General features: G+C 36.7%; 2 protein-coding genes across 2 annotated transcripts in view; both read right to left on the reverse strand.

Moving 5' to 3' along the window:
* Nucleotides 1-25,725, reverse strand: part of LOC119421599 (septin-9) — a 916,196-nt gene that overhangs the window by 166,801 nt on the left and 723,670 nt on the right. The window lies entirely within an intron of this gene.
* pitpnc1a (phosphatidylinositol transfer protein cytoplasmic 1a) overlaps nucleotides 3,074-25,725 on the reverse strand; it is a 51,424-nt gene continuing 28,772 nt past the window's right edge. The window contains exons 2-9 of the mRNA XM_037688949.1: nucleotides 21,664-21,812; nucleotides 16,198-16,286; nucleotides 15,306-15,313; nucleotides 12,452-12,523; nucleotides 8,467-8,562; nucleotides 4,519-4,674; nucleotides 3,895-3,958; nucleotides 3,074-3,418 (exon numbers count right to left, since the gene is read on the reverse strand). Coding sequence (XP_037544877.1) covers nucleotides 3,108-3,418; nucleotides 3,895-3,958; nucleotides 4,519-4,674; nucleotides 8,467-8,562; nucleotides 12,452-12,523; nucleotides 15,306-15,313; nucleotides 16,198-16,286; nucleotides 21,664-21,812 — 945 coding nt within the window. The 3' untranslated portion in view covers nucleotides 3,074-3,107. The remainder of the gene's footprint in view (nucleotides 3,419-3,894; nucleotides 3,959-4,518; nucleotides 4,675-8,466; nucleotides 8,563-12,451; nucleotides 12,524-15,305; nucleotides 15,314-16,197; nucleotides 16,287-21,663; nucleotides 21,813-25,725) is intronic.

Consider the following 25,725-nt stretch of genomic DNA (forward strand, 5'->3'; position numbering starts at 1 on the left):
GTTCTGACTGGTTGTGCTTATGCACCAAACATCATTACAGATTATCCAGCCTTCCTGGAGTCTCTGGATGGTGTCTTGGAAGGGGTGCCATCTGGGGATTCCTGTGTTTTACTGGGTGACTTCAGTGCCTGTGTGTGCAATGACAGCATCATCTGGAAGGGGGTGATTGAGAGGAATGACCTCCCTGATCTGAACCAGAAGGATGTTCGCTTATTAGACGTTTGTGATAGGCATGGGTTGTCATAACAAACACCATGTTTGAGCATAGGGTGGTTCATAAGTGTACTTGGTACCAGGCCACCTAAGGTCAAAGATCAATGATCAATTTCGTAATCCTGTCTTTGGAACTGCGGCTCTATGTCTTGAACACTCGGGTGAAGAGAGGAGCAGAGTTGTCAAGTGATCACTACCTGATGGTGAGTTGGATCCGGTGGCAGGGCAGGGGAGTCTGTCGGCCAGACACGGTAAACCCAAACACATAGTGAGTGTGAACTGGTACGTCTGGTGGAGCCCTTGGCCTGTGTGGAGGACCCAAGGAACGAGATCCTGGATACAGGCTGCCAAAATGGGCTTCCTTCGTAGGTTGGCTGGGCTCGGCCTTCTAGATAGGGTGAGGAGCTCCGTCATACGGAGGGAGCTCGGAGTAGAGCCGCTGCTCCTCCGCATTGAAAGATCAGTTGAGGGGGTTTAGGCATCTAATTAGGATTACTCTTGGACGCCCCCCTCTAGAGATTTTCTGTGTACGTCCCTCAGTGTCTGCCAGAACGAGCTGGAAAGTGTCGTTAGGGAGAGGGATGCCTGTTTCTCTCCTGGTTCTTTTGTCTCTGCAACCCAACTACAGATAAGCGGCAGAAGATGGATGGATGTTTAATTTGCATTTTAGACATTTTGGCTTTTTTTTTTTTTTTACCCATTAAATCATTTCTATTTCATGTGTTTTATAAATGTCTTGGTTGCTGGATCACATGTATTTCAGGAGTGGAATAAGAATATCTCTGTTAATGACTTCAAACTGCACACATTAATGTTCCCTCTTTTTTATTCTTGTTGTTCAGAGCGAGCCTGCTTGGTTTACAGAAATTAAATAAGGACCCAAAATAACTTGAGTGTCACTCGGGCTGCCATGGTATAGGAACTATGAGATTGATGCATAATGTGATTGTTTTAATTTGATGTTAGAATAACATTTAAACTGAACTTTGCACATTTTGTATTCTCATTTTTTGTCAAACTCTTCAAAGGTTAAATGTTAACGTGAGACATTGTCATCAGATTGCAAGAGGGAAACAAGCAAATATTACTAGCTGTGGAAAAGTTAGTTGTTTCAAACATATGGTGTGAACTAAAAGAAATCTAACAAGGTTAAGTCAGGTCAGACTTCTTCAGTCAGACTGAAGAAGTCTTTTGGGTAAAAGACGAAACGTATATGAACAAAGAAGAATCTAGCCAGAGGACCTGACTCTTGTTAGATTTATCTACCTGGATTATTGAGCATGCATCAGGACATAAACAGAGACATACTAATATTGTATTTGTTATTAAAGCATGTGTCGATAATGAAAACACACAGTTAAGAAGTTTTTCATTCAGAGATGTAAGTTTCTTCTAAACTAACACTTTGTTTGCACATGTACTGACATGTCTGCCCATCACTGCAACATTAAAGTCTTTATTTTGCAGGTAAAAATTGGACGTCTTATAAAGACTTGAGCTGTTCTTCATAGGAAACTGTTACAACTTGATTACCTGGTTCAACTAATTTAGCAAAGGTTTTATAAAATAAAAAAATAACATACACGCTGCATAAACAGGAAAAGTTTGTTCACAGTGTCTTTGCACTTTTTTGTGAATTTCAACAAAAGTTCATTTGAACTTTTTAAATGTGTGCTATAAAATGTAACATTTCCTAAGATGTTATAAGTTTTTTGTTGTGTCATTTTCTTTAAAAAGTAAATTAAAAGCAACTTAAGACACGAGAATTTGACAACATTGATGCAATTTGATCATTGTTTTATTCAACATTGCTTTACACGAGCATAAAAATGGTATAAACTATCCAGTCTGCAGTCGTCTTTTTGTGTATATTTACATAAATAACATTAAATGTAGGCATTTTCTTCTTGTTTGACTTTCTTCAGGGCTCCTACTTTTGTTTACAGGCTTACCGATTTAAGATTTGATATTTAAACTTAATATTAACAGAATTTTCACACAGTTATCGATGCACTAATATTTGATATAATTACAGTCATCACCAAAAATGAGCACGATTAAACAGATTATAGCAGGTAGACAGCACCACATAAGCTTAGTAAAACCTCAGGGGAAACACAGTAAGAGACTGAGCGGGCGAAGAAAACATTTCATTGACAGAAAATTTCAAAGTGGCCTCTGTCAAAACAATTTTATCCCATGAAGACATATGGCAGGTATTCATTATAAATAAACACGGACGTGACAATCTTGTCTGTTCAAACATACATTTCATACTCCTACATCCAGACGTAGTTTTAGCATCGACATCAATGGTGTTCAAACGGTATTTACAATAATATCTAATCACTGTTCACCTGAGAGGTAAAATCATAATACTTGTTACAGAGGCCAACACAAATCGCCATCACGATACAAACACAAGCTCCCAGTGACAAATCCAGAAGTTCACATGTTCAAAGGTGAAGCAGCAAAAACCTGAATCTGTACATGTAAAGTTTAAGTGACTGAACCTTATATTTTAAAAAGACACCCTGAGCTTGGGTGTGTGATGCTCTGTAGGTTGAAACACTTGCAGGAATGTACGCTACTTTGTTGGACTCCATACTGACCGATACACAATGCAGGGTATTTCTTCTTAGCTGCAGCTGCCTTTGCTTTGACTCTTGTGTGGACCATAACACCTTAGAAGGCTTTGCTGTAGGGATGGAGTTGCCTGCCTGTGCCTGTACAGGCAGTCTGAGGAGTGCTGGCTTCGCTGTAACACCAGCTGAGGTTCAGGGATGACCAGGACAGTAAAAGGCCTCCTTCACTCGTGCTGGCCGAGGACACGTTGTACTGGATGGGCTCTGATTGGCAAGTTGAAGGTGTTTTGAAGTGGAGCAGGCCTGGCCTCATTCGGGCTGCGGACTGGAGTTCCAGGAGAAAAAGCTGGGCAGTTTGAAGAGTGAATCTCTGCGGCCAGGGTCAGGCAGGGTCAACGTCTCCGGAGCAGACTTTTTCCTGGGTCTCTCCTTGGGCACTGACAGGAAGTCCGGCGCTTCAGTGGAGAGGGGAGTGGACGGGGCACTGTTGGGTCCACTCCGGGTACAAGATGCCAGGGGGGTCTCTGAGATGGAGATGGTTGGGGGGAAAGTGCCAATTTTCAGGTTGGTTGCTTCCTGCGTGGTGCGTTCATATTCCCTCACCTCCTCCATGGTCATATCTGATTGGAAAGAAGCATCACATTGTATCGTTCAACTCATAAATTAATTATAGAAAGAAAAATAGTTGATTTTATATTAATCAGTTGGCCATATTTGACAAAATGAATGAATCAGAACTTAACACAAGGTCGAGATGCTGCCAAACAAGAATGGGTGATCATGTTTTTGCCCATTTTTGTATTTGTTGTTAGCAAAACTGTCTCATTAACCAATGGACTTTATTTTGATGAAACTCATTCAAGATGGCCACCACACCTAAGACACCTTAGCAACCCCACAAATGGCTATAACTCGTATAGTTTCCAAGATTGAGATTCAATTTGGTGTTAGTTTCATCCTCACACATAACACATTTAAAAGATCTGACCAAACTATAACTCGGTCTCTATACCTAAAAGTCTTGACATGAATGGTTGCAGACAATATGCACAGCTTCAAGGAACGCTAGGTCTCTTATCTTTAGACGTAAACTCACCAATCCACTCATCTACCCAAGCAAAGGCCTGCTTGTGTCCTAGAAGAAGGACATCTCGAATTACCTGAGCACGAAAAGAGAATTAACTGAAGAAACCAAACAAACAGTAAAAATCACAGTGGAAGACGTGACGGAGGAGGGAATTTAAGGTAACAGGACGTGAATCATTAACTGACGGTGAGGAAAAAGTCTGAAAACATTTTCAAAGGCTTAATGTTTCTGTTTTTCTATAGAGAAATGATTAATATGAGTCAGTCCTGTTGCTTTGCGAGTAATGACCCTGACTGATTGTTTGTGTGTGCGTGTGTGTATCCAAGTGTGTGTCCAAGTGAGCCTCAGGCAAGGGGAGAAACGAGGACAGTTTGACCCAAAGACAAATGCCGCTGAGAGCTTGGTAAAATGAGTTTGGGAGAGGCAATATGAAGTTTAAATGTTATAGACGGCGCTCTCTGGGAGATGTGAACAGGGCAGATATTGTAGAGTGATAAGAGAAATGCTGCACATTTAATGTTTACACAGAGGAAAATTGAACACCTCTGGCAGTGGCAGAAATCCGCTCGGGTCAAAACGTTTTATCAAATAAAGACAGTATGTTTGGTGCAATAAGATTCCTGTCATGCTGACCTTGTGCACAAATTGTTCCACTCGCGTTTGCAGCCCCCAGACTTCGAATTTGACTGTAACCAGTTTGTACGAGCACATGATGGGGTCTTGAGTGTTGATCCATCCCTCCTGCAGAACCCCTCGGTCAGTCTTCTTTGACTTAAAGTATCGAAGGTCCTGCAATGTCAAAAGAGACAAAATCACATATTCTGCTTGTAAAGTAAAGGTCTAATGTTCCTAGAAGAAATGCATATAATTTGGCACCATCAGTTTCAAACTAAGTCCCTGTTTACACGACAACGAGCCAATGAAAACTAATTTTTTTTCCCCATTCCTGAAAACGTTCTAATTACCTCTGTTTACACAGCAACGGTAGACGTGGAGAAGGTGTAATTATCTTGCCATGCCACTAGTTGGCGCTATGTTCTTTGAAACTCTTAAGTTCGCATGCGTAAAAAAAACAAGTCCGAAGCACAAATAATACTCTGGTATCCACTGTTGTTGCTAATTTCTTCTTCTGTGGATTGTAGGAAGCCGTTATGTTTTGCGTCATACTGCACATAAGCCAGGGATTCCCTGACAGAAAAGATCTATTTTTTCTGTTTACACGACAACGGACACCAGGACATTTTTGAGCCATTGAACTCTGGAACCCGTTCTCAAATTGTGCCGTTATCAGAGAAAGCATTGGCTATTTTCATGTAAATGAACAGTACAAACACAACAAATCTTTTCCATTTTCACCAGAAATCGTTTTTGAGTAAACGGCCTAAGATAATCTTGTGATGTGAAGAGATGGAGTTATAGCCGTTTTGGTACAACCTTGTAATGACGTTAGTTGCACATTTAATTGAATATTTACAGCAGGTTTAATTAAAATCCATCCAGTTGTTTATAAGATATTTTGCTAATAATAAAGACAAACTGATACACACAGACGGGCATGGGCAAACCCATGAAAAAAAAACTTGTTTCTCTTAAAATTTGCAACCATCACCTTATTAGTATGCCGTGGTGTTTTCTGTCATTTATCTGTCTCCCGAGCTCCCGGTAATCTGTCCCACCCTGCCCACAGGACAGGAACACCTGCATTCATTACAGGTCTCATGCAGAGTACAGCCCAAGCTGCACAGACGGAGTCCTTCAACGTTAACGTTACATGCATTAATCACCACTCCCCGTGGACTAATTATGGTGTGGTGCTCATTTGTCTTGGGGTCATGCGTTGGACTGTGACAGAATGTGTGCGGGTGGGACACCACACTCTGTCCCTGCAGGGAATACAGTTCTAGTGGAAGCAGAGGAGGCATGCTGCATTTGTGCATCAAATGTGTCATCAGGTTTACTGAAGAGAGACGGAGGAATTACAGAGCGTTTTAAAAGTAATCATTCAGATCTTTTAAAGAAGGGATTTTGTGGAAAGTTTGTGAACAAATATCTTATTTTTATTTTGTAAATCTTTACATTGCCATCAGTTTCATACTCCTGGCCTAACTCGGACTAGCCATTAGCTTGTCAGTCCAGCAAGAATTAGACTTTAGTTCTACAAAATGAGTTTGCTAAAAATTATCTTACAGTAAAAATATTTTTGTTTGAATCCTTTCCAAATAAAACCCCTGATTTATCCTGTAAGCACTGTACTGCAATACAATTTGAACTGTAAGGTACAGATTGGTTGAGCCTTTCTGTATAAGAAGGCAATATTCTTCAAGCACAATGACTGCTTCGCTAAAGTTTTTTAATGATGTTGTTGAAGCATTGGACGCTAAGGATTACTGTGCTGCACTTTACTTAGATCTGTCCAAAGCTTTTGATACTGTAGATCACAACATCTTATGCCACAAGCTCTCAAGATATTGGCTTCTCAGATCACACCGTTGGCTGGTTCTCAAACTCTCTCTCAGGTTGGAGGCAATGTGTTCGACATAACAATACTTCATCTAGGTCACCAATGGTGTGCCACAAGGCTAAGTTTTAGGTCCCACTCTTTTTACAATTTATATAAATTGGTCAAAACATTCCTGACACATCCTTGCACCGCTATGCCGACAACACTGTTATTTATTGCCGAGCTAACATAGTTGCCAAGGTTTTCCAGCTTCTACAGTTTGCATTTGACATCATTCAGTCATACTTATTCCATCTCAAGCTGGTGCTAAATGCTGACAAAACCAAAGGGATGTTGTTTTTCAACATAAAGTCAGTGCCAGCAACATTTCCTCCTATCTCATCCATGCATGGTGTTCCTATTGAGTTTGTAGATTCTTACAAATACTTGGAAATTTTGGTTGATGCACATCTTTCTTAAACCACATTTCGAAAACTTGATTAAAAAAATTGGAATTTAAACTGGGTTTCTTTTTCAGAAAAATATCTTGCTTAACTCTGAATGCCAGAAAACACATTGTAACTGCTACCTTCCTATTGGCCATTGACTATGGTGACATTAGTTCTATGAATGCTCCTGCCAGCTGCTTGCAGATGTTGGATGCTGTCTACCATGGTGCACTAAGATTCATAACTGGTTGTAACCGTACCCATCACTGCACTCTGTACTCCTTGGTCAGTTGGTCATCATTATCTACATGTAGGCTCTCACACTGGTTCATTTCCATCTATAAATCCCTCCTTGGTCTGCTGTTTTCTTATGTCTCCTCCCACATGTCACGTCGTCAGTGCAGTTACAACATGTGCTCTCAGGCCTTCATCACCTGCAGCATTCCTTCAATGTGGACTGAAATTGGCAAAAATACCTTTTCCTACTATGCTCCTGCAACCTGGAACACCTTGCAACAAGAACTGAAGTTGTCCACCTTCATTTATTTAAGGGGTTTCAAACATTTGATAATGTCAATGGAAAAATTAAGGCAGATATGTTCTTGTTTTTAGTATTCCACCCTGTTTTACGGCACCCTGATTTATTGTTTTATACATTACTCTTATTTGAACAGCATTTTTACTATAGTTTATTGTTATTGTTTATTGTTAATGTTGTCTATACTTTATATGTTCTGTCTGGAACAGGTCCCTCTTTGAGTCCTCATGGTTCAATGAGACTAGTGTTTTTAAAGAAATGTGCGTAATGGATGCACAGAAATAAAAATAAAAAAATCATTCAACCTTTATTTATACAGGTTAGTCTCATTGAACCTTGAGGACTCATTTACAAGAGAGACCTAAATATTTCACTGACACAGATAATATTAAAAAGACCACATCTAATGGTCATTTATTTTTACATTATACCAAAATCCCAAATGTATAGGACTATATACATAAAACTTCATTCAAACTAGTCTGTTGTACAACAACTAACTGCATTTTCTCTCATTGACTTAAAGGGCCAATCAGTAACTTTTGTGGAAGATATATCAAAAGCTTGTTTTTTGTTGTGAAGAAATATGAGCTAACAGTCTACATGAAGAATCATTACAAAGAAACCACCTGTGCTATTCTTGCAACTGGAAATTCAACAATTTCCAGTCTGATATCTATATTTAGCTCTGCACAGCCTATCCGTGCTATTTTTAGCTCTGAAAGCATGAAACCAGAAGACCTTAAAGGTCGATGGAAGGTCTGTGCATGTGTGCGTATGTGGAGATGTGTATGTGTGTAAATGAGGATGTTATCATTGCAGCAATGTCATGACTCCTCTTGATTATTAATAGTTCAGCTTCTTATGACCATCACGCCCTGATAGATTGGCCAACAGGCTTGCATATGAATGTCAACTCAACACGGTCGATAGCACCTCCCCCACATGTATGCATGCATTTGTGTTCCTTTTATCACAAAGAGGAGGCAGACGGACAGCTGGTGGTCCAAACTGAGCTGGTGGTGTTTGGGAAAAATAACACATATCTGTTCTCATGCCTTCTCTATAGCTACGGTTCTTTGTTATCATTTTTCTCTTCTCTGTTTCCTCTCATTTTCACATTTTCCACTCTTTCCCCCCCTTTGTTCACTCACCTCTGACTCCTTGTAGTGGCGCTCGGGGATCTCATCGTAGGCGATATCTACAAAGCACACCTCGGTTTCCTCACCTCTGGCCATGCTTTCAAAGATCTGACAGACAGGAAAACATTTAGATGAAAAAATAAAACCTCTTTGGTTATTCACAAATATTTGTGGGTGGATCTGCTGAGATTGAGAGAGAGAGAGTGGGCTAATTTCACACATGCAAGAACTGTTTGAGTTAAAAATAAACATAAAATGTTCCTTATAACAAGTAACCAAAAAGTTTGAGTTTATTAAAAAGTTCATCTTGGATTTAAAAAAAAAAACCCACAGAAGCTATAATTTCCATTTGGCTTTTTTCAGACGATGCATCAAACAAAAAGTAAATTATATTATTAATAATTATCTTTTTTGAACACTTCTTTACTAGTTTTTGATTCAACTAGATGCAAACTCTTACACAGTTTAAGTAAAAGAGAAAAAAAAAGAAAAACGGTTTACTAAAGATGGTGGTCTTTAGTAGACAAAGAGTGCTAGTAACAGGACAAATGGACAAATGGTGGAGGTGTTAAAAATGGAAGAGCCAACCCTTCTTCTGAATGAGTGTACACCCCAGTTTGTTCCAGTCAGCAACCAAATGTGAATTTATGAACCATCTGTGCAACCATCGCAACTTTGGGTGCAACTTGTGTGAAAAACCACTGAGTGGAGCTGCAGCCTTTTGTTTTATGCTGATGAATGGATGGAGGCAGTATTGCATAATAAGACTTCTACAACTGGAAGTGTTAAAAGGCTCTGAAGGAGAGATGAGAACCAAGCAAAGAGTTTACATTTTCATTTTACTCTAGGAGAATTCGAACATTCAAAATCTTATACAACTATTTTTATTTATTTAATTTTATTCATTTCATTTGAATGAAAATATGACAATTAAATAAAAACTAAACACAAGATATATATATATATATATATATATATATTTATATATTTATATATATATATATATATATATATATATATATACACACACAATACAATCAAAAAATGTAAATAAAATAAAATGAAAGGTGGCTGAAGAAGAGCTAGTCTTATGAAAACTGCCCCTTTTTACTTAATTCTAAAGTAAATCAAAATATTTTTGCAAAAGTTAAATTAAAATATAATTCACAAAGATATAACAATCTAGCTAAGTTAAAAACATAAAAATCCAAACATCTAAATTAAATCAGACAACTTAAGTAGATTTAACTAGTCCTAAAATAAGGCTTCACAAACATCTCAATTCCTTTAAGAACATATACACTTTCTCTTTTAACAAAATGTGTTTGAATATTAACGGGCAACATGCCTTTATGTGCCCTATACATAAGCAACAAAATGTTATAATTAACCAAATCATAGAATTTCAAAATTTTCAGTTGATAAAATAAAGTATTCAATGGATATCTATTGTTTTTTTCATAATAATTCGTACAGCTCTTTTCTGTAAAATGAACAAAGGATTAGTTATAGTTTTACACGCGTTACCCCAGACTTCAATACAGTAAACCAAATAAGGAACAACTATTGCATTATACAACATAAACATTGCTTCATCAGTGAATAACTCTCTTACTTTATACAGAATTGCTATTGATTTAGATATTTTTGTTCTCAAATGGTTTAACTGAGGTTTCCATGTTAATTTCTCATCAATAATAACACCCAAGAATTTCACCTCAACTAACTCTGCAAATTTCAGTTCCACCTACCAAAAATGGAGCATGAACATCTGTTTTTCTGTTACTGTGTATCATGTAATAGATTTTTTCCAGATTTAATGATAACTTATTTAGACGAAACCAATTTTGGATTTTCACAAATTCTGACCATATTAACTCCAGCATTTGTTCTGTTATCACCTTTACAAATAAATGTTGTGTCATCTGCAAATAAAATACATCTAAAAAAGTCTGACATATTAACCAAGTCATTTACATACAAATTAAATAACCTGGGTCCAAGTACGAAGCCTTGAGGCACTCCACATGTGATATTACTAAATTTAGATCTTATGTTATGTATTTGAACAAATTGTTTTCTATCTTCCAAATACCTATTTACCCACTTTAATGCTGTCCCTCTAATACCATATTTATATAGTTTCTCAAGAAGAATTCCATGATCTATAGTATCAAATGCCTTCCTTAAATCAACATAAATATTAATACAACTCTTCTTTTGATCAACTGTATTTGTTATTTGTTCCACCAATTCAACAAGTGCCATTGATGTGGAATTATATTTTCTAAATCCATATTGACTATTACTTAGTGTGTTTTGTTTGTCAATGAATCGATCCAATCTGATCCCAAATAATTTATCCAAGATCTTGGAAAATTGTGGCAACAGTGATATTGGTCTATAATTATTAAAGTCACATTTATCCCCATTTTTAAAAAGTGGAACCACTTTGGCAGTTTTCATATTATTTGGAAATATTCCTGATTTGAATGACAGAATACAGATGTGTACAAACGACTCAATGACATAACTCATTATGTTTTTTACAAACATATCCATGTCAACCCAATCCTTTGATCTTTTATCTGCAAGGTCATTTACGACATCTATTTCCTCTTCTTTGTTAGTTCCTTCCAAAAATATACTATTAGTACAACTTGTAATTTTGTGATTCACTTTTGTATCTACTGTAGGTATTTTGTTTGCAAGGCTTGGGCCAACATTTACAAAATAATTATTAAACTCATTTACAATCACATTTTGGTCATGTATATTATTACCTTCCTTTACAAAATATTGTGGAATACTTGATTTGGATTCATGATTTTTTAAAACGCTAGTCATTATTTGCCATGTTGTTCTCATATTACCATTACTTTTGTCTAATAAATTACTATAATATTCCTTATTATGTTTTCTTATGATCCAAACCAGTTTATTTTTATACTTTTTGTATCTTTCTTTTGCTTCTTTTGTTTTCAATTTCAAGAAGCACGAGTACAAATTGTTCTTTTTTTACAAGCGTTTTTCAACCCATTTGTTATCCATGGGTTATCCATGCAACAAAGAAGAATAAATCAGGAATTAATTTTCTTAATCAAAGTTAGCAATGACTTGGAGTCTACATGTACAATCAATATATATATTGATTATCCATATCAATATATATATCTTTTATATCTGTAGTTTTTAATATTAATAATATATTTAGTGACATATGTTTTTGTTATAATTTCATGCTTTGGCAGTGGTGTTGTAGATATTCATGCCAAATCATTGATTAATTAAAGCTGAAAAATGTTTTGTGATGTTCACGACTTCTGGATGTTGAATAAATTACTACAGCACCAGGTCAGGTAGGTTTAACAGGTTATTCTGAAGGATTATATGTTTAAAAAATTAGAATTATGACATTTTGGATTGCTTCTTTAATTTATAAATTCCCAAGTAGTTTAGTGTAATTTTACCACATTCCCTTTAAATGCTTTTGAAACTTACGTTGTGTATAAAAAAGTTGTTTTAGACCACATTTGGACACTATGAGAGGTTTGTATTTTTTTCAGGAAGGTCACAACTGTGCTGGTTGTGTGAGATTGTGTGAATCAGTCAAATTGATTTGGTCATAAAAAATAATGATGTTTTCCACCAGCAGACTCTGTTATGATGCGTCTAAATCTGAACTATCTGCAGGAATGTGAAGGTAGCAGAATGAGTGCCCATTTTCTTCATGACCCTCAGTCACAATGACACAATAACCCACTGACAAAGACAATTCATTAGATTTGATATGAAGGCTTTGGAGCATAAAGATGGTGATAAAAAAATTGTATGATAAAGAAAATGAAACAATAAAACGGATGATAGAGGAAAGCCAAATGTCCCAAATCAAAACTCAATTGAAAAATCAAGCAGTGACCTCCTCTGTTGTTTTTTTTATTTTAGTTCTCCCCACACAATTTGTACCAATCACATGCATTCTACCATTTGTACATACCTTATCATTGTTTCCTTTGTTGTCCTCATATTTGGTCTCTATGTGGATCGAAAACTTTGGAAGGAAGGAGCACTGCAGGAAAAAAATGAAGAATAAGTCAAGATGCATCATGGTATCTTTATTAGAGGCTGAAAACAGTGCTTAAAGATGTTTGGATCAGATCACATCACAAAGAATGACAAGTGAAACCAACTGTCTCTTTGCCTGATTTCTTTTTGTGGTAATATTTACTATCTTACTTTGTAGATTTTCTTTACATGCACCTGGTTGTTATGTGCAGACACATTCACTGAGTTTATTGAATTATGATGAGGATCATCAGCTTTAATGCCCAAAAAACTTGATTAAAGCTTTAAAACTTCCAAAACAGTTAAAAATTCAAATAAACTGTTAATCCACAGCCATTGTGTGTGTGTGAGTGTGTGTGGGGGTTTGTTTTTATTCATTATGGGGTCCAAAGCCTGCCAGGACACCCACCTAAGGTGGACTTCCTGTTTTATGGGGACCAAATTGTCACCATGTTTACAAAGACAATTTTGAGGGTTGGAGTTTGTTTCTTATACAAAAAGATATGCTTTTGTTCTGAGTTATGCAGTTATTTATGATTAGTGTGGAGTATATCATGCATTATTTTTAATTTAATGTTTGTGTGGAAATATTTGGCAAATGAGAATGTAAGTAATGTGTACACTAGAAACTAGAAATTATGAGGATATGGGATTAATTATTCCATAAGGAGTGATTTACTTAATCAAAATACTTTTACTGATGGTTGTAACTAATTAATTAAAGTTGGCCATTGATAAAATAAGGTAAATATTATTGTTCCAAGTCCAGCATAATTATATTTTTGTTAAACTCAGTGGTATTTATGTTAATAGCAACCTAAATTATGAACAAACAAAATGAAATTAAGACAAAAACTCATGGCTGCTTATCACTGCTACAACCAATCACTTTTTTCATTTTAACAAACTAATATTTCCAATATATCCTCTAGTTTCATTGGTCTCATGAGACATAATAGCCACATTATTGTCACACTTTCTTACTTCTGCAACCTTCATACACTGCCTGGCCAAAAAAACAAGTCGCCACCAAAAAAAAAGAAGGTCACACTAATATTTCCTTGGACCGCCTTTAGCTTTGATTTCAGCATACATTTGCTTTGTCATTGTTTCAATAAGCTTCTGCAATGTCACAAGATCTATTTCAATCCAGTGTTGCATTAATTTTTCACCAAGATCTTGCATTGATGACTAGACACTAGGCATGATGGGTGCATCACTTCACCTGCCTCTCTTCTTACCCTGATGCGCCCATCACTCTGGAACAGGGTAAATCTGGACTCATCAGACTACATGACCTTCCATTGCTCCAGAGTCCAATCTTTATGCTCCCTAGCAAATTTAAACCTTTTGTTCAGTTAGTCTCACTGATTAGTGGTTTTCTAAAGGCTACACAGCTGTTCAGTCCTAATCCCTTGAGCTCCCTTTGCATTGTGCATGTGGAAATGCTCTTACTTTCACTATTAAACATAACCCTTAGTGTTACTGTTGTTTTTCTTTGATTTGATTTCACCAAATGTTTAAGTGATCGCCGATCACGATCATTCAGGATTTTTTTCCAGCAACATTTCTTCCTTGAAGACAATGGGTCCCCACTATCTTTCCAGTTTTTAATAATGTGTTGGACAGTTCTTTACCCAATTTTTGTAGTTTCTGCAGTCTCCTTAGATGTTTTCTTTGCTTGATGCATGCCGATGGTTTGACCCTTCTCAAACAGACTGACATCTTTTCCACGACCCCGCGATGTGTCTGTCAACATGGTTGTTTAAGAAATGAGAAGCAACTCACTGCACCAGTTGGGGTTAAATAACTTGTTGCCAGCTGAAAGTTAATCACCCATGCAGTAATTATCTAATAGGAGGCTCATACCTATTTGCTTGATTAAATCCAGGTGGCAACTTTTTTTTGGCCAGGCAGTGTACATGTAGACTCCAAGTCATTGCTAACTTTGATTAAGAAAATTAATTCCTGATTTATTCTTCTTTGTTGCAGTTATTTTTCTGTACCTCTTACAACACAAGTTAGTGGAGAAGGTTTGTGTTTTCCTGTGAATGGGCCTCTCCCAGAGTACATCCTCCTGGTGCAAATCAATGTTTTTATCATCAGTCAAACAGCTGAGCTGAGTTCTGTTAAAGTTTCTGATTAGAAAACATTCCTAAATAACATCTGAATCTGAAGTAGTAAATGAAATATAAAGATTTCAGAGAATGTGCACAGTGTTGTTTGTCATTATTCTTTGTTAAAAACAGGTCTTTCTTGTAAATGAGTCTTCGAAGCTCAATGAGACTAACCTGTTCAAATAAAGGTTGAATTAATGAATAATGATTTTTTTCTTAAGTGTGTTCATCCCATTGGATAGGAAAAGGAAGCTAGATGTTACAGAAATACAGTATTGTAAACCAGTCTAAGAAACCAACAATGCCACTGCGTACAGGAGGAATCCATATTTAACTCTTAACTCTGAAGAAGCCTCAAGACCTAGCAAGAGCAAGGAAGGAGTTCCTCCCTCGATTCAAACCAAGTTAATGATAAAAATGTTTGTTTCAAACTCTACTCTCTTTGTCTGCTGAGGTGACACTGATGTGCTTCTTCAACTCTGGTATTATGCTTGCCATAAAATTATTGGTTGTAATTTTTACCTTTAGTTATACATCACAACTGTAATGTTAAGAGAAAGAATAAGAATAAACAAACAAAAAAAAAATCACCAGAGCCAGTGTTGATCAACATATAATGCATCTTGGATCAAAATGTGTGTGCATGGCAGAAACGTTGAAGCTACTCACCGTGTACTCTGAGTGTGTTTTCAGCAGAGGCCATCAGTGTAACGGACAGGAATGGGAGATGAGAGGGAAGGACAGGTAAAAGAAAACAAAGAAATAAAACAGTATGAAAATAGAGAAAAGGAAAATAGGATAAGGACCATTAGGGCTCAGCAGGGAGGGTTTAGTTCCAGTAAAAGCACAAGAAAAGAGCTCACATTTTGCTGTGACAATTCCATATTTTTTATTTATTTTTCTAGCAGTCTTGATGAGGGAATATTATTCACATATGTCACAAGAACAGACAGAGTTATTAGAAGTCCAACATGACAATGAATTAAACGTGGGATTGCAGTGTGTGGTGTTTGATATTTTAAAATAATTTGTTATTAGTTTGCATTAAAAAAGTACTGGAGTTGCACTTTGAAAGATATGCTTTGGACAAATCACAGTAAAAATCCTTTAAGTCTGATTTAATTATATATTTTTTAATTATCAAATTTTGTTTTTGCATCCTAAAAAGAGCAACATTGTTAGATGATAAAAACACCAGTTTATATGAGATATTTAGCAGGAATTTGACTAATATAAAGGGTACAAATAAATAAAAGGAGGAAAATCCCACAATTGGGATTTTTAGATTTTATTCCTTATACCAAATTCTCTTTTTGTTACACAGACAATTTATTTCTACCCTCCTAATGATTTTATAACCAGCCTCCAGCAGCTGATGTCCAAATTATTATTAGAAGGAGTAATCATTGTCTCGAGAAGCAATTTCTACATTGTTTTGAACCAGTTATTTCTTGCTTGACAGTCATATCAGAAACTAATAATGATTAGTGTACAGCTAATATAATCTGGAGTTTATGGCTGTGTTATAAAAGAGAATGAAGATGTACAATTAAATTGTTACCTGTGATGGTGTATGGGTAATAGTTCCAAGCCTTCTCTGTAACATAGAATATTTTAGGGACCACTGCTCGGGCCCAGCTGGGCAGTTTGCTGAAACACACATACATATCAAAGAAATTATTAGTTCACAGGAGAAGAAAAAGAAGTAAAGCGAGAAGACTGATGAGACAAATAGCCTGTGTGCTGCAGTGACAAATTAGGCTTTCATTTAAGTTTCTCAACTCTTTTCTTTTGGCCTATCAGCCAGAACAGACGATGACAAACTCCAGCTGTGTGCAGCCATATTGGTGGTCTCGCAATGCAGGCTTCATGGTCCCTGGAGAAGCGATTACACTGATTATGACCCACACCCTGCTGGGGAGTTTCACTAAAGCTGATGCTGTGACAGATACAAAGACGTGCAGAGGGAAATAAGAGGGGAAAATGCAGAGGATCTGCTATTTCTCAATACAAATGAACCCTAAACAAAGGAAAATCACCAGACCACATATTTGAGATGTATGTGAAATCTGAGGTGAATGGAAATGACTGACTTAAAACACTGACAGTTCTTACAAAATAACTATAATCACTAATTGAATCACTAATTGACAATAGATTTGGAAAAAAGAGATCGTCATTATTGAGTTCCAGTTTAGTTAAATTACAGTTTTATTGTGTCTGAATTAAACACATTAGACTACCATCGTACAGGAATTGAATGTTTTGATGGATTAGGGTTTCAAATTTAAGTTGATTTTCATTCTAATCCTGCAGCATTACTGTTTTATTTGTTTTATGTGTGAAAGACGATGCTATAAATGAAATAGGATTATCGGAGTCTTTTTGAGGTTATAGCGACACGAGACAGACGGTTCCCTTCAGTAAATGTTCAGGGACATATCCAAACACAGCAGACCGGTCACACGTACTCACTCTGATTTATTTACACCCCCTCCCCCCTTCCCACCACACACACGCACGCACGCACACACACACACACACACACACACACAATCACACACACACACATACACAGACTGCAGTGCTAACACAGTAACAGGTGGTTAGTGGGCGAAGAGAGGCAGGCTCCACGTCCAACAGCAACTGCTCAAATTATCCACCGCTTATGCTGACCTCATCTCCCTCGCCCCCGCATACAATGATAAACACAACTGCACAAGAACGCACTCACACACAGTCCTGTCTTCTTCTTCTCAGTGTATTGGTGACAGTTCAGATTTCCCAGAGGCACCCTGACATGTCACTTCTGGCCACAAAACTTCTTGTTCTCCTGTCTCTTGGTTTGGTAGCTCTGTTTCTGTCTGTCTTTTGGGAACGAGTGTAACCAGGTGTCTGTCACAGATTGTGTTCATTGTGAACCGTTTCATCCTGTCTGACTGGAATAAGACAAATGAATGAAATTCTGGAGCACATTTGTGATATTACAGTGACTGTTTTAAAAACAAAAACATTTTAAATGCAGTTTAAACTTTAAGAATTACAAAACTATATGTTATTGTGCTTTAACTTTGTAATACTAAATATAAATTTGCATTAAAATTCCTGCAATAGCAGCAACAGTCTTTTACGCAACTAATAATGTGCTTTATATTTGAGTTACTTCAGTGTAAAAATAATAATAAAGCTTTAAAACTACTTGTCCAAAGGGCACTTGGTTGTTAAACATCATCATGATCAGTGTTTTACCGTCCAGCTTTGAAGACGGCAGAACGTGTTTCCGAGATGACATTTAAGAAGTTAATATTGTCTGGACAAATGAGGGACATTTTAGCCAGCGGTGCAGCCAATAAAACACGTCTTCTGTATTTATTAATTTATTTAACGGAAACGTCACTTCTAAATGACAGTTCTTCAGGAACTCTTGCAAGACCGAGTCTGTAATTTATAAACATTGAAAATGCTAAAAAGATGTAAGATTTTGCTTTCATTAAAATAAATGTGAGTAAAATGCAATAAAAACAAGTTTTTGTTGCATACAATTCCTATCGTGACACCTATACATTTGACTTGGTAAATCTTTAAACTTTATGCTCTGTTTGATTAAGAAAACGTGCAGATTTTAAGATATTATACCAAAGGGAAATGGGTACATTTATACTGTTTGTATCAGTTGAAAATATGTTTTTTAGCATTTAAAAAACTGTTCCAGTTAGCTATTTTGGCATTTATAAGAGTTTCAAAAGTCAAAAATAATACTAATAAAAAGAACATTTGGGTAGCTATGACTTGATTATGACTCGTTGTCAGAGTCAGAGATTCTTTATTGTCATTCGCACCTCATGTGGTACATGTGGTGGAACGAAATTATGTACACAGGGTCCCAGTTACATCCAACAATAAAATGTAAAAGAAAAACAATGATAACATCTAAGATATGAACTAAGAAAAACATCAACAAAAAATACACTAAGCACTAATAGCATAAAAACATTACGTCGAACAGCAGCACAAACATGAACATGAGTCTGTGTGAGCAGATGAGCACGCATGAACACAGTAACATGAAACAGATCAGCAGCAACGTTGAAACAGATCAGCAGCAGCATGATGTGATTTTTTCACAGTGAGTATTCTGGTTAGATATTCATGAGTCTAACAGTCTCAGGGTAGAAGCTGTCCCTCAGTCTAGTGGTTCTACACTTAATGCTCCTCAAGCTCCTTCCTGAGGGGAGTGGGGCAAAAAGTGTATGTGCTGGGTGAGTGGGGTCCTTCATGATGCAGGTGGCCCTCTTCCTGCATCTGGTGCTGATTATGTCATCAGTGGAATTAAACTTTCACCCATATCCCACTTCAGTTAGGTGGTTAACTTGAATCTTACCAGATGTAACGCAACAGAGCCAACCCTGAACTTCAATGTCTTCATGAAAATCCATCATTTTAAACTGTAAAACTTTCATTTAAGTTAGTATAACTGATTAACATTTTGCTCCTGGAGGTTTGGAGATTTTCTTGTTCTTCACTGAATATGCAATAATGAGAGTGCAGTCTAAAATTAGTTCCAAATTAAAGGAACTACTGCAATAGAAGCAGAAACTTGTTTGAAAGAAACTTTTTAAAAACACAGACGACTCAGAATAGAGCGCATGTTGGCAAACGGTTTGTGTCTTATCTCTCAAATGTAAAACTCTCCCTCAACCCATTTACGCTTTTTGTCTATACCGCTTCCATTTTCTCGTGACAAACAAAGAATCCGAATGCTGTCTGAGTCTGCTCTCAGCTTGATTCCTCCTATCAGTCTCTCTGAGAAGAAACAAAGTGATTCTGCACAGAACAATCCTCTTTGCAGTGGGTGATAGTGTCACATTCGGTGCAAATTTATAACCGAGATTAAAGACACTGCACTCAGTTGACAACTGAATTGTAGTCTGCAGAAGAGAAAATTAGATTCTCAATTTCACGCTTATCAAGTTTCACAAATCGTTGAACACACAAAAGTAAAACATACGGAGACATGGAATTAAAATAAAGATTAGATTTTTAATTTGTTCATTAATGAGACATGAAAGCTAAGATAAAATCTAGGTTGTTGATTTTGACTCTGGAAGTTTACAGATTTTAACACATAATAGCTCACAATATGGTTCATGAATGATAATTAACAGTGAGGACTGCTGAAAGATGAGTGTCAGTCACAGCTACGCAGTGATGAGAAGTCACTTAATCTTTTCTCATTCAGATTCATACTGACAGTTTTATCAGCAGCAGCTTTACAGCTCAGGACTTGTGCTGGAAAACTGAGAATCATTAATGTGGGACAGAATATTGGAGACATTAAAACAGCCTCAGGTCAATGTTGATGCACAAATTGTTATTTTGTAAAGTTATAAGGAGAAGGGGAACATTGTTTATTGTGTAAAACCAAGCACTTTTAAACCTCGTTTAAAAATGTCAGAAATTAAACTTCAGTATAAAAATGCCTAAACAAATTAGATGTATTGAGAAAGAAATGGCAATTATCAAGCACGATGCTATAAAAAAACTGATGTTTTTTAATATGACTTTTCTTAAAGAAAATAAATTTATGACAAGAAATATTATGATAGAAGGTGTTCTTTAAATGTGACATGTTCTTCAGTTTGTGTTCTGGTGTGAAAGATGAGAGAAGAGACTATGGGTCTTTATTTTGAAGGCTCTACATTTTTCACATAACTTGTCTCGTTTGTGGTCATTTCCAAAGGAATTAAAACTCAAGTGTTTATGTTGTCTGAATTTTTAATTTCCCCAAGATATTTGGATTTATAGAACCCCATAAACCCAAAAACAAACATTGTTTGAGAACATAAAGTAATTCAAAAATTACAAATTCCAACTGTCATAAAGTTTTAAAATAGAAATAAAGATGCTGAAAACAAAAGCAAGAGCTCTGAGTTAAGATAGCAGGTTTTAATAGTAAAGCTACTCATTGCAAAGTATGAAATCAAACATAAACAATGTTATGCTATATCCATCCATCCATTATCTTTACCCGCTTATTCCATTTTGGGTCACAGGGGTCACCGGTGCCCATGTCCAACAATGTGTGCGAGGGGCGGGGCACATCCTGGACAGGTCTCCAGTCCATCACAGGGACACGTAGAGACAAATGAGACAATCATTCACTCTCTCACTCACACCTGGAGACAATTTAGAGTTACCAATCAGCCTAACATGCATGTTTTTGGTCTGTGGGAGGAAACTGGAGGACCCGGAGAAAACCCACGCATGCACAGAGAGAACATGCAAACTCCACCCTGAAAGGTCCCTGGATTGGGATTTGAACCAGCAAACTTCTTGCTGAGAGGCAGCATCTCTACCAATTACACCACCATGCTGCCCAGGTTATACTATATCAAATAACAAATAACTATATCAAATGATGCAGATTTTAAACGTTTACTCCAGTAGTGTTCCAGATATATGCAATATAATTCTGAAATGCGGGTCCGCATTCTATGTAAACAAAGTACTGAGCTGAATTTGAAGCTTGCACTGCATAATTGAGCTACCTTAGGTTGCTCGTCATCTGTGGGGGTAGATAAAGTTTAACATTTGACATATTTTCAGTCACTGCAGCTCTTTAGGTAAACAAATGCAGGTGATGGTTGTCATCCAGTCACAAACTATTTTTATTTTTATAATTTTTTTGAGACATTTACCTTTAGTATGAGAAAGATGTGCATATTTTGTTTCTAACTTTATGATTTATTTTTTGGATTGTCTTCATGAAATTGCAACCAGTAACTTTAAATCTGGAAAAAACAAAGTCCCATTATAAGGACAAGCGTCAGGGGTAAAATAATGGAACGTTAATGTGAAAGGTTGGTTTATCCCAAAGTCGAATGTTTTAAAAAAAATCAATTGATTTCTCAAGAGCTCACCGTTTAAATAATCTTGAGACGTTCATAGATATCTACTGATATTTAAACAATTTATAAAATGGATTTTGACACGGCTGTAGGAAACATAACCAAAACAAGACACTCACTTATTGAGGTAGATTCGTTTTTCTGTGAACTGGCCTGATCCATGCTCCGGATCCTCGTAGGGCTCATTCTGCACCACCTCCACACCTTCTCCACGTTCACTCTGCTCATGACTGTGTTTACTGATCATGTACAGCTGACCAATCTGGTACTAAAAGACAAACAGGAGAAAATGGAGAAAAAACAATCAAAACTATTATTCACAAATTTATTGGAGGGATTTAGACAAACATAGACATGACTGATACAGCAAAGTGAGAAAGCTGTACAAGTTTACAGTAGCAACAAAAATATTTTATAGCAGGATTATTGCTCAGGTACATTCCTGCAGGAGGTGGACAGTTACCATCAAGAAATAAAGCTGTCTGATTAGAGGTTGACTGCAGCTTAGTAACAAGTCAAACAAAAACAACAGCGAGTCAGGTAACACGAACACATTGCCCCCCGTGATAAATCAGTCAGCACCAACAGTCTCGTTCTCTCAGCGCTGAATGACCCACTTGGCTCTGTCCTAATGTCACTTTGAGCTGCCTTGACAGTCTGGATTTAGGTGTCACATAGCGACTGTTTTCCATACATTTGGAAAACCACAAGTGTTTGAGAGAGGAGGCTTCATGACAGAAGTTTCCAACTGCTTGTGGGCCTATTTCCGTGCTGAAGAAATGGATACAGTCCTGATCGTGGCTTATGCCGCTTGCAGAATTGCTAAGGGGTCATTTAGGACTCAGCTGACACACATAAACACCCACACTCACACACAAACACACTTTGCTCCAACCAAGGATAGCTGTGTTAAGCTAATGGAAAAAAGAACAAGGACCACATGTGATGTTAACTTGTGATTCAACATGATCAAAGGTCAAAGGCAGGCATATCCAAGCCTAACCATGGTATATGCATATAAATGAACAAACTAAGAAATACTACAGATGCAGGTAGTTAGTGATGGAAATTACAACTCTTTTTCTGGATCCTGTTGTATTTTTGCTTTGCTCCTTTGCTCTTTAAGCCTCATTTTTATGAGCTAAGCCAAACAAGCCAAATCCCAGAAAAGAGGTACATTTCTTTAAAGAAATCCACAAATCTTGTGATAATTTCATGTTGAAATGTTTCTTCATTACAAGCAAAGCTACCAGCGTTACACAGTTTATCACTACGCAAAGGAAAACATGCATCCATTTTGTTTGTGACTGGATGCAAACAGCGCACTCCTGCAGAGCTGTAGTGCCAGTTTAATATTCACAACCATGCAATGCTAAACTATATTGAAGACATCAATGTCTGTCTTACTCAGTTAAACTTATTTGACTGAGTACACATTTGCAATGCAATGGAACAACAAGAGCTCGTATAATCATCCATGAAATGTTGGATACAATGTGTCTTTTTCCATGCAGAGCAGATTAATCCTTGTCTTTAAGATTAGAACAAGATTTGAATGACCATTTACCATTTTAACAAGACAATTCAGGAAATAATTGGGTCATTGGGAGTCGCAATACAATGTGATGTGACACAAAACATTACATAGCATAATCATTTCTTGTTTCTTTTGTAAATTTATTTTGGATTTAGTACCGTACCAAAAGCTACCTTCACTAAAACAATATCACGCAGTACATAGACCAAGAAAGCAGTCATAGTTTAGTGAAATGAAAACAGTTCCTCCATAAAGGACAGCACCCTGAATAATAAGGTCACATTTCATATGCAACAATGTTGATGTTTGAGTTTTTTCAAATTAATTTATTTGGCACTTGGAGAAAATCAGGCAGAGTGACAAACAGTTTGATTATATTTAGAACAGGACAGCTGTTTTTTTGATATAGATATACTCAAATGCTACAAATTACAATCAGACACTTAACTTAAATTGATCAATTGTATCATAAGCCAGGATAAATATGAACAAGCAGAATGAAGACCCATCTTTGCTTCTACGTGTGCAAATATAAGTATGTTATTTATGGTGTGCACTGTAGAGGAGGTATCACTTTGAGAGAAAATATGAGAGATGGATCAAGAGCACACATGAATCTTCCTGCTGGATGGAAGTCACTGCAGCAGAGTGCCCACTTGAGAGGAGCTCTGAGCATCCCTCTGATCACACTGATGGCAGGTAGTAAATTAACCCAAAGCACCATGTTTTTTTTTCTTTCTCCCTTGGTTAAATCAGGTTTTGGACAGTTTGTATGAACCGGCTGATTATTGTGCCATTCTTCCTTCCTGCCATTGTGTTTAGCCCCAGTCTGTTGTTTACCTAAAAGCTGGAGCTGATGAATGAGAAGCTGCCTTCATTGTTGTCTTTGGAAATCTAATGACGAAACAAGAGAAGTGGCCCTGGCTAAGGATAAAGTGGCCATGAATAATTGGTTATTATTTCTTTTTGTGTCTCTCCAGAGACAGATGAGCCACTGGGTAGGATCAAGAGGATGACGAGAAGGAAAAAATATGGGATCTTTTCCGCTCCGACTTAATTGCTCTTCTGACACTCTTGTCACTAAAATTTTCTGCCTTCTTTTCTTGATTATTCTCAGTTGTTTTTTCTGTTTTTACCTTCTCAGATATAATGAACTGTTTCAAGAAAATTAAATGGAATCAAATTTCTAAATGTATTTCTCTTGACAAGGGTGCAAAAACACACAGATATCACATTTTGATACTTTTCTAGTACAGCAAAAGAAAAGAGTGTTGTGACTTCAGGCCTCTTTCATTTTCACCCAAACACCACCTCCTACTGTTTCTCTGCTAGATGTGTGCTTATGCATCCATAATTTGGGCAAGTTTGCTGAATACGGCTTTCCATCTTCCACTTGGTTGAGATGAAGTATAGAAACTTTTATGTTACTCTGTAACTCTGAAAACATCCACCATTTGTGTGGGAGATAACAGGAGCCTTGTTATCGAAAGCGTAGCTTGTACTTTGTTATCAAGGGCTAATAAAAGTATAGATAGTATTTACTATAGATCAAGTATCCAGCCAGCAGAACCATATTTACGGGGACTGCAGTGTTGTATTTTTGGAACTAGAGTCTACACACATGGGATGTGGGATTTTAAGTCCTACCCACTCTTCTGCACACAGCCAGGGCGTTGCTTTCTTTCATGCATGAACTTAATTACAACTAAACATTTTGGAGAAAAGAATATTTGAACATGCAGCAGCAAGGCAAGAATTACGTGGATCATAAAAAATGTCATCACAGAAACAAATTAACTAAGGTGTATTCTTTGATTTTACAAAAAGCAAAGTCTCATTTGTTTACGTGGAATGGAGCAGGACTGCACTGTAAATGCACTGGAACCAGCTTGCAGAGAAGGTTGATCCTGGCTTCAGTTTACTAGTTCTGGTTAAGTCTTGCTATAATGCTCTGTGTGTTAGATCCCATGCTGTAGATGATACTATTTAATGTAATTACCATTACATGCTTATTTAATTAGCTATTTTGATGAATACTGGAGGCTAATATTTATAAAAGTGCTAATAACTAGCTAACTGCATTTGTAGCTTTGTTGATACTAGGGACACAGACAATTTGTTCTTTTACTCAGTAATTCCAGCCCTAAATGTAACCGAATTCCAGCTGTTACCTATATCCAGTTTGCTATAAATTTGGATCTAAAAAGGTTAACGGATTTAAATCATAAGTAACAAGAGGCACAGCAACTGCAAAACACAATATATGACATCTGAAATACTTTCAACATAAACTCCAGAGAGAGAGAGAGATAAATTGCCTGTTGGCAATTTGAGATGTGAAGTCTCAGAGTTAGTGTAATTTTGTAAGAATGTAGTTATTAAGAGTGTAATTTGCCTCAAATACATTCTGGTTCTGAGATGGTCTCAATGTAACATGATTCCAAAGCAATCACAGTCAGAACACATCATGGAAATATTAATATAATTTGTGATTTATTCTGCCATCACCTCTCTCTTTTGAGGACAAATGCTTTGAGCAGAGAATAGTCAAAACACCAATTAGCAAAAAGAAAGTTACATTTTGTACCGGTAATTGGTCCTATTATATATATATATATATATATATATATATATATATATATAT

The sequence above is a fragment of the Nematolebias whitei genome, chromosome 15 (assembly GCF_014905685.2).
Source record: "Nematolebias whitei isolate Nwh7 chromosome 15, NemWhi1, whole genome shotgun sequence".
Lineage (NCBI taxonomy): Eukaryota > Metazoa > Chordata > Actinopteri > Cyprinodontiformes > Rivulidae > Nematolebias > Nematolebias whitei.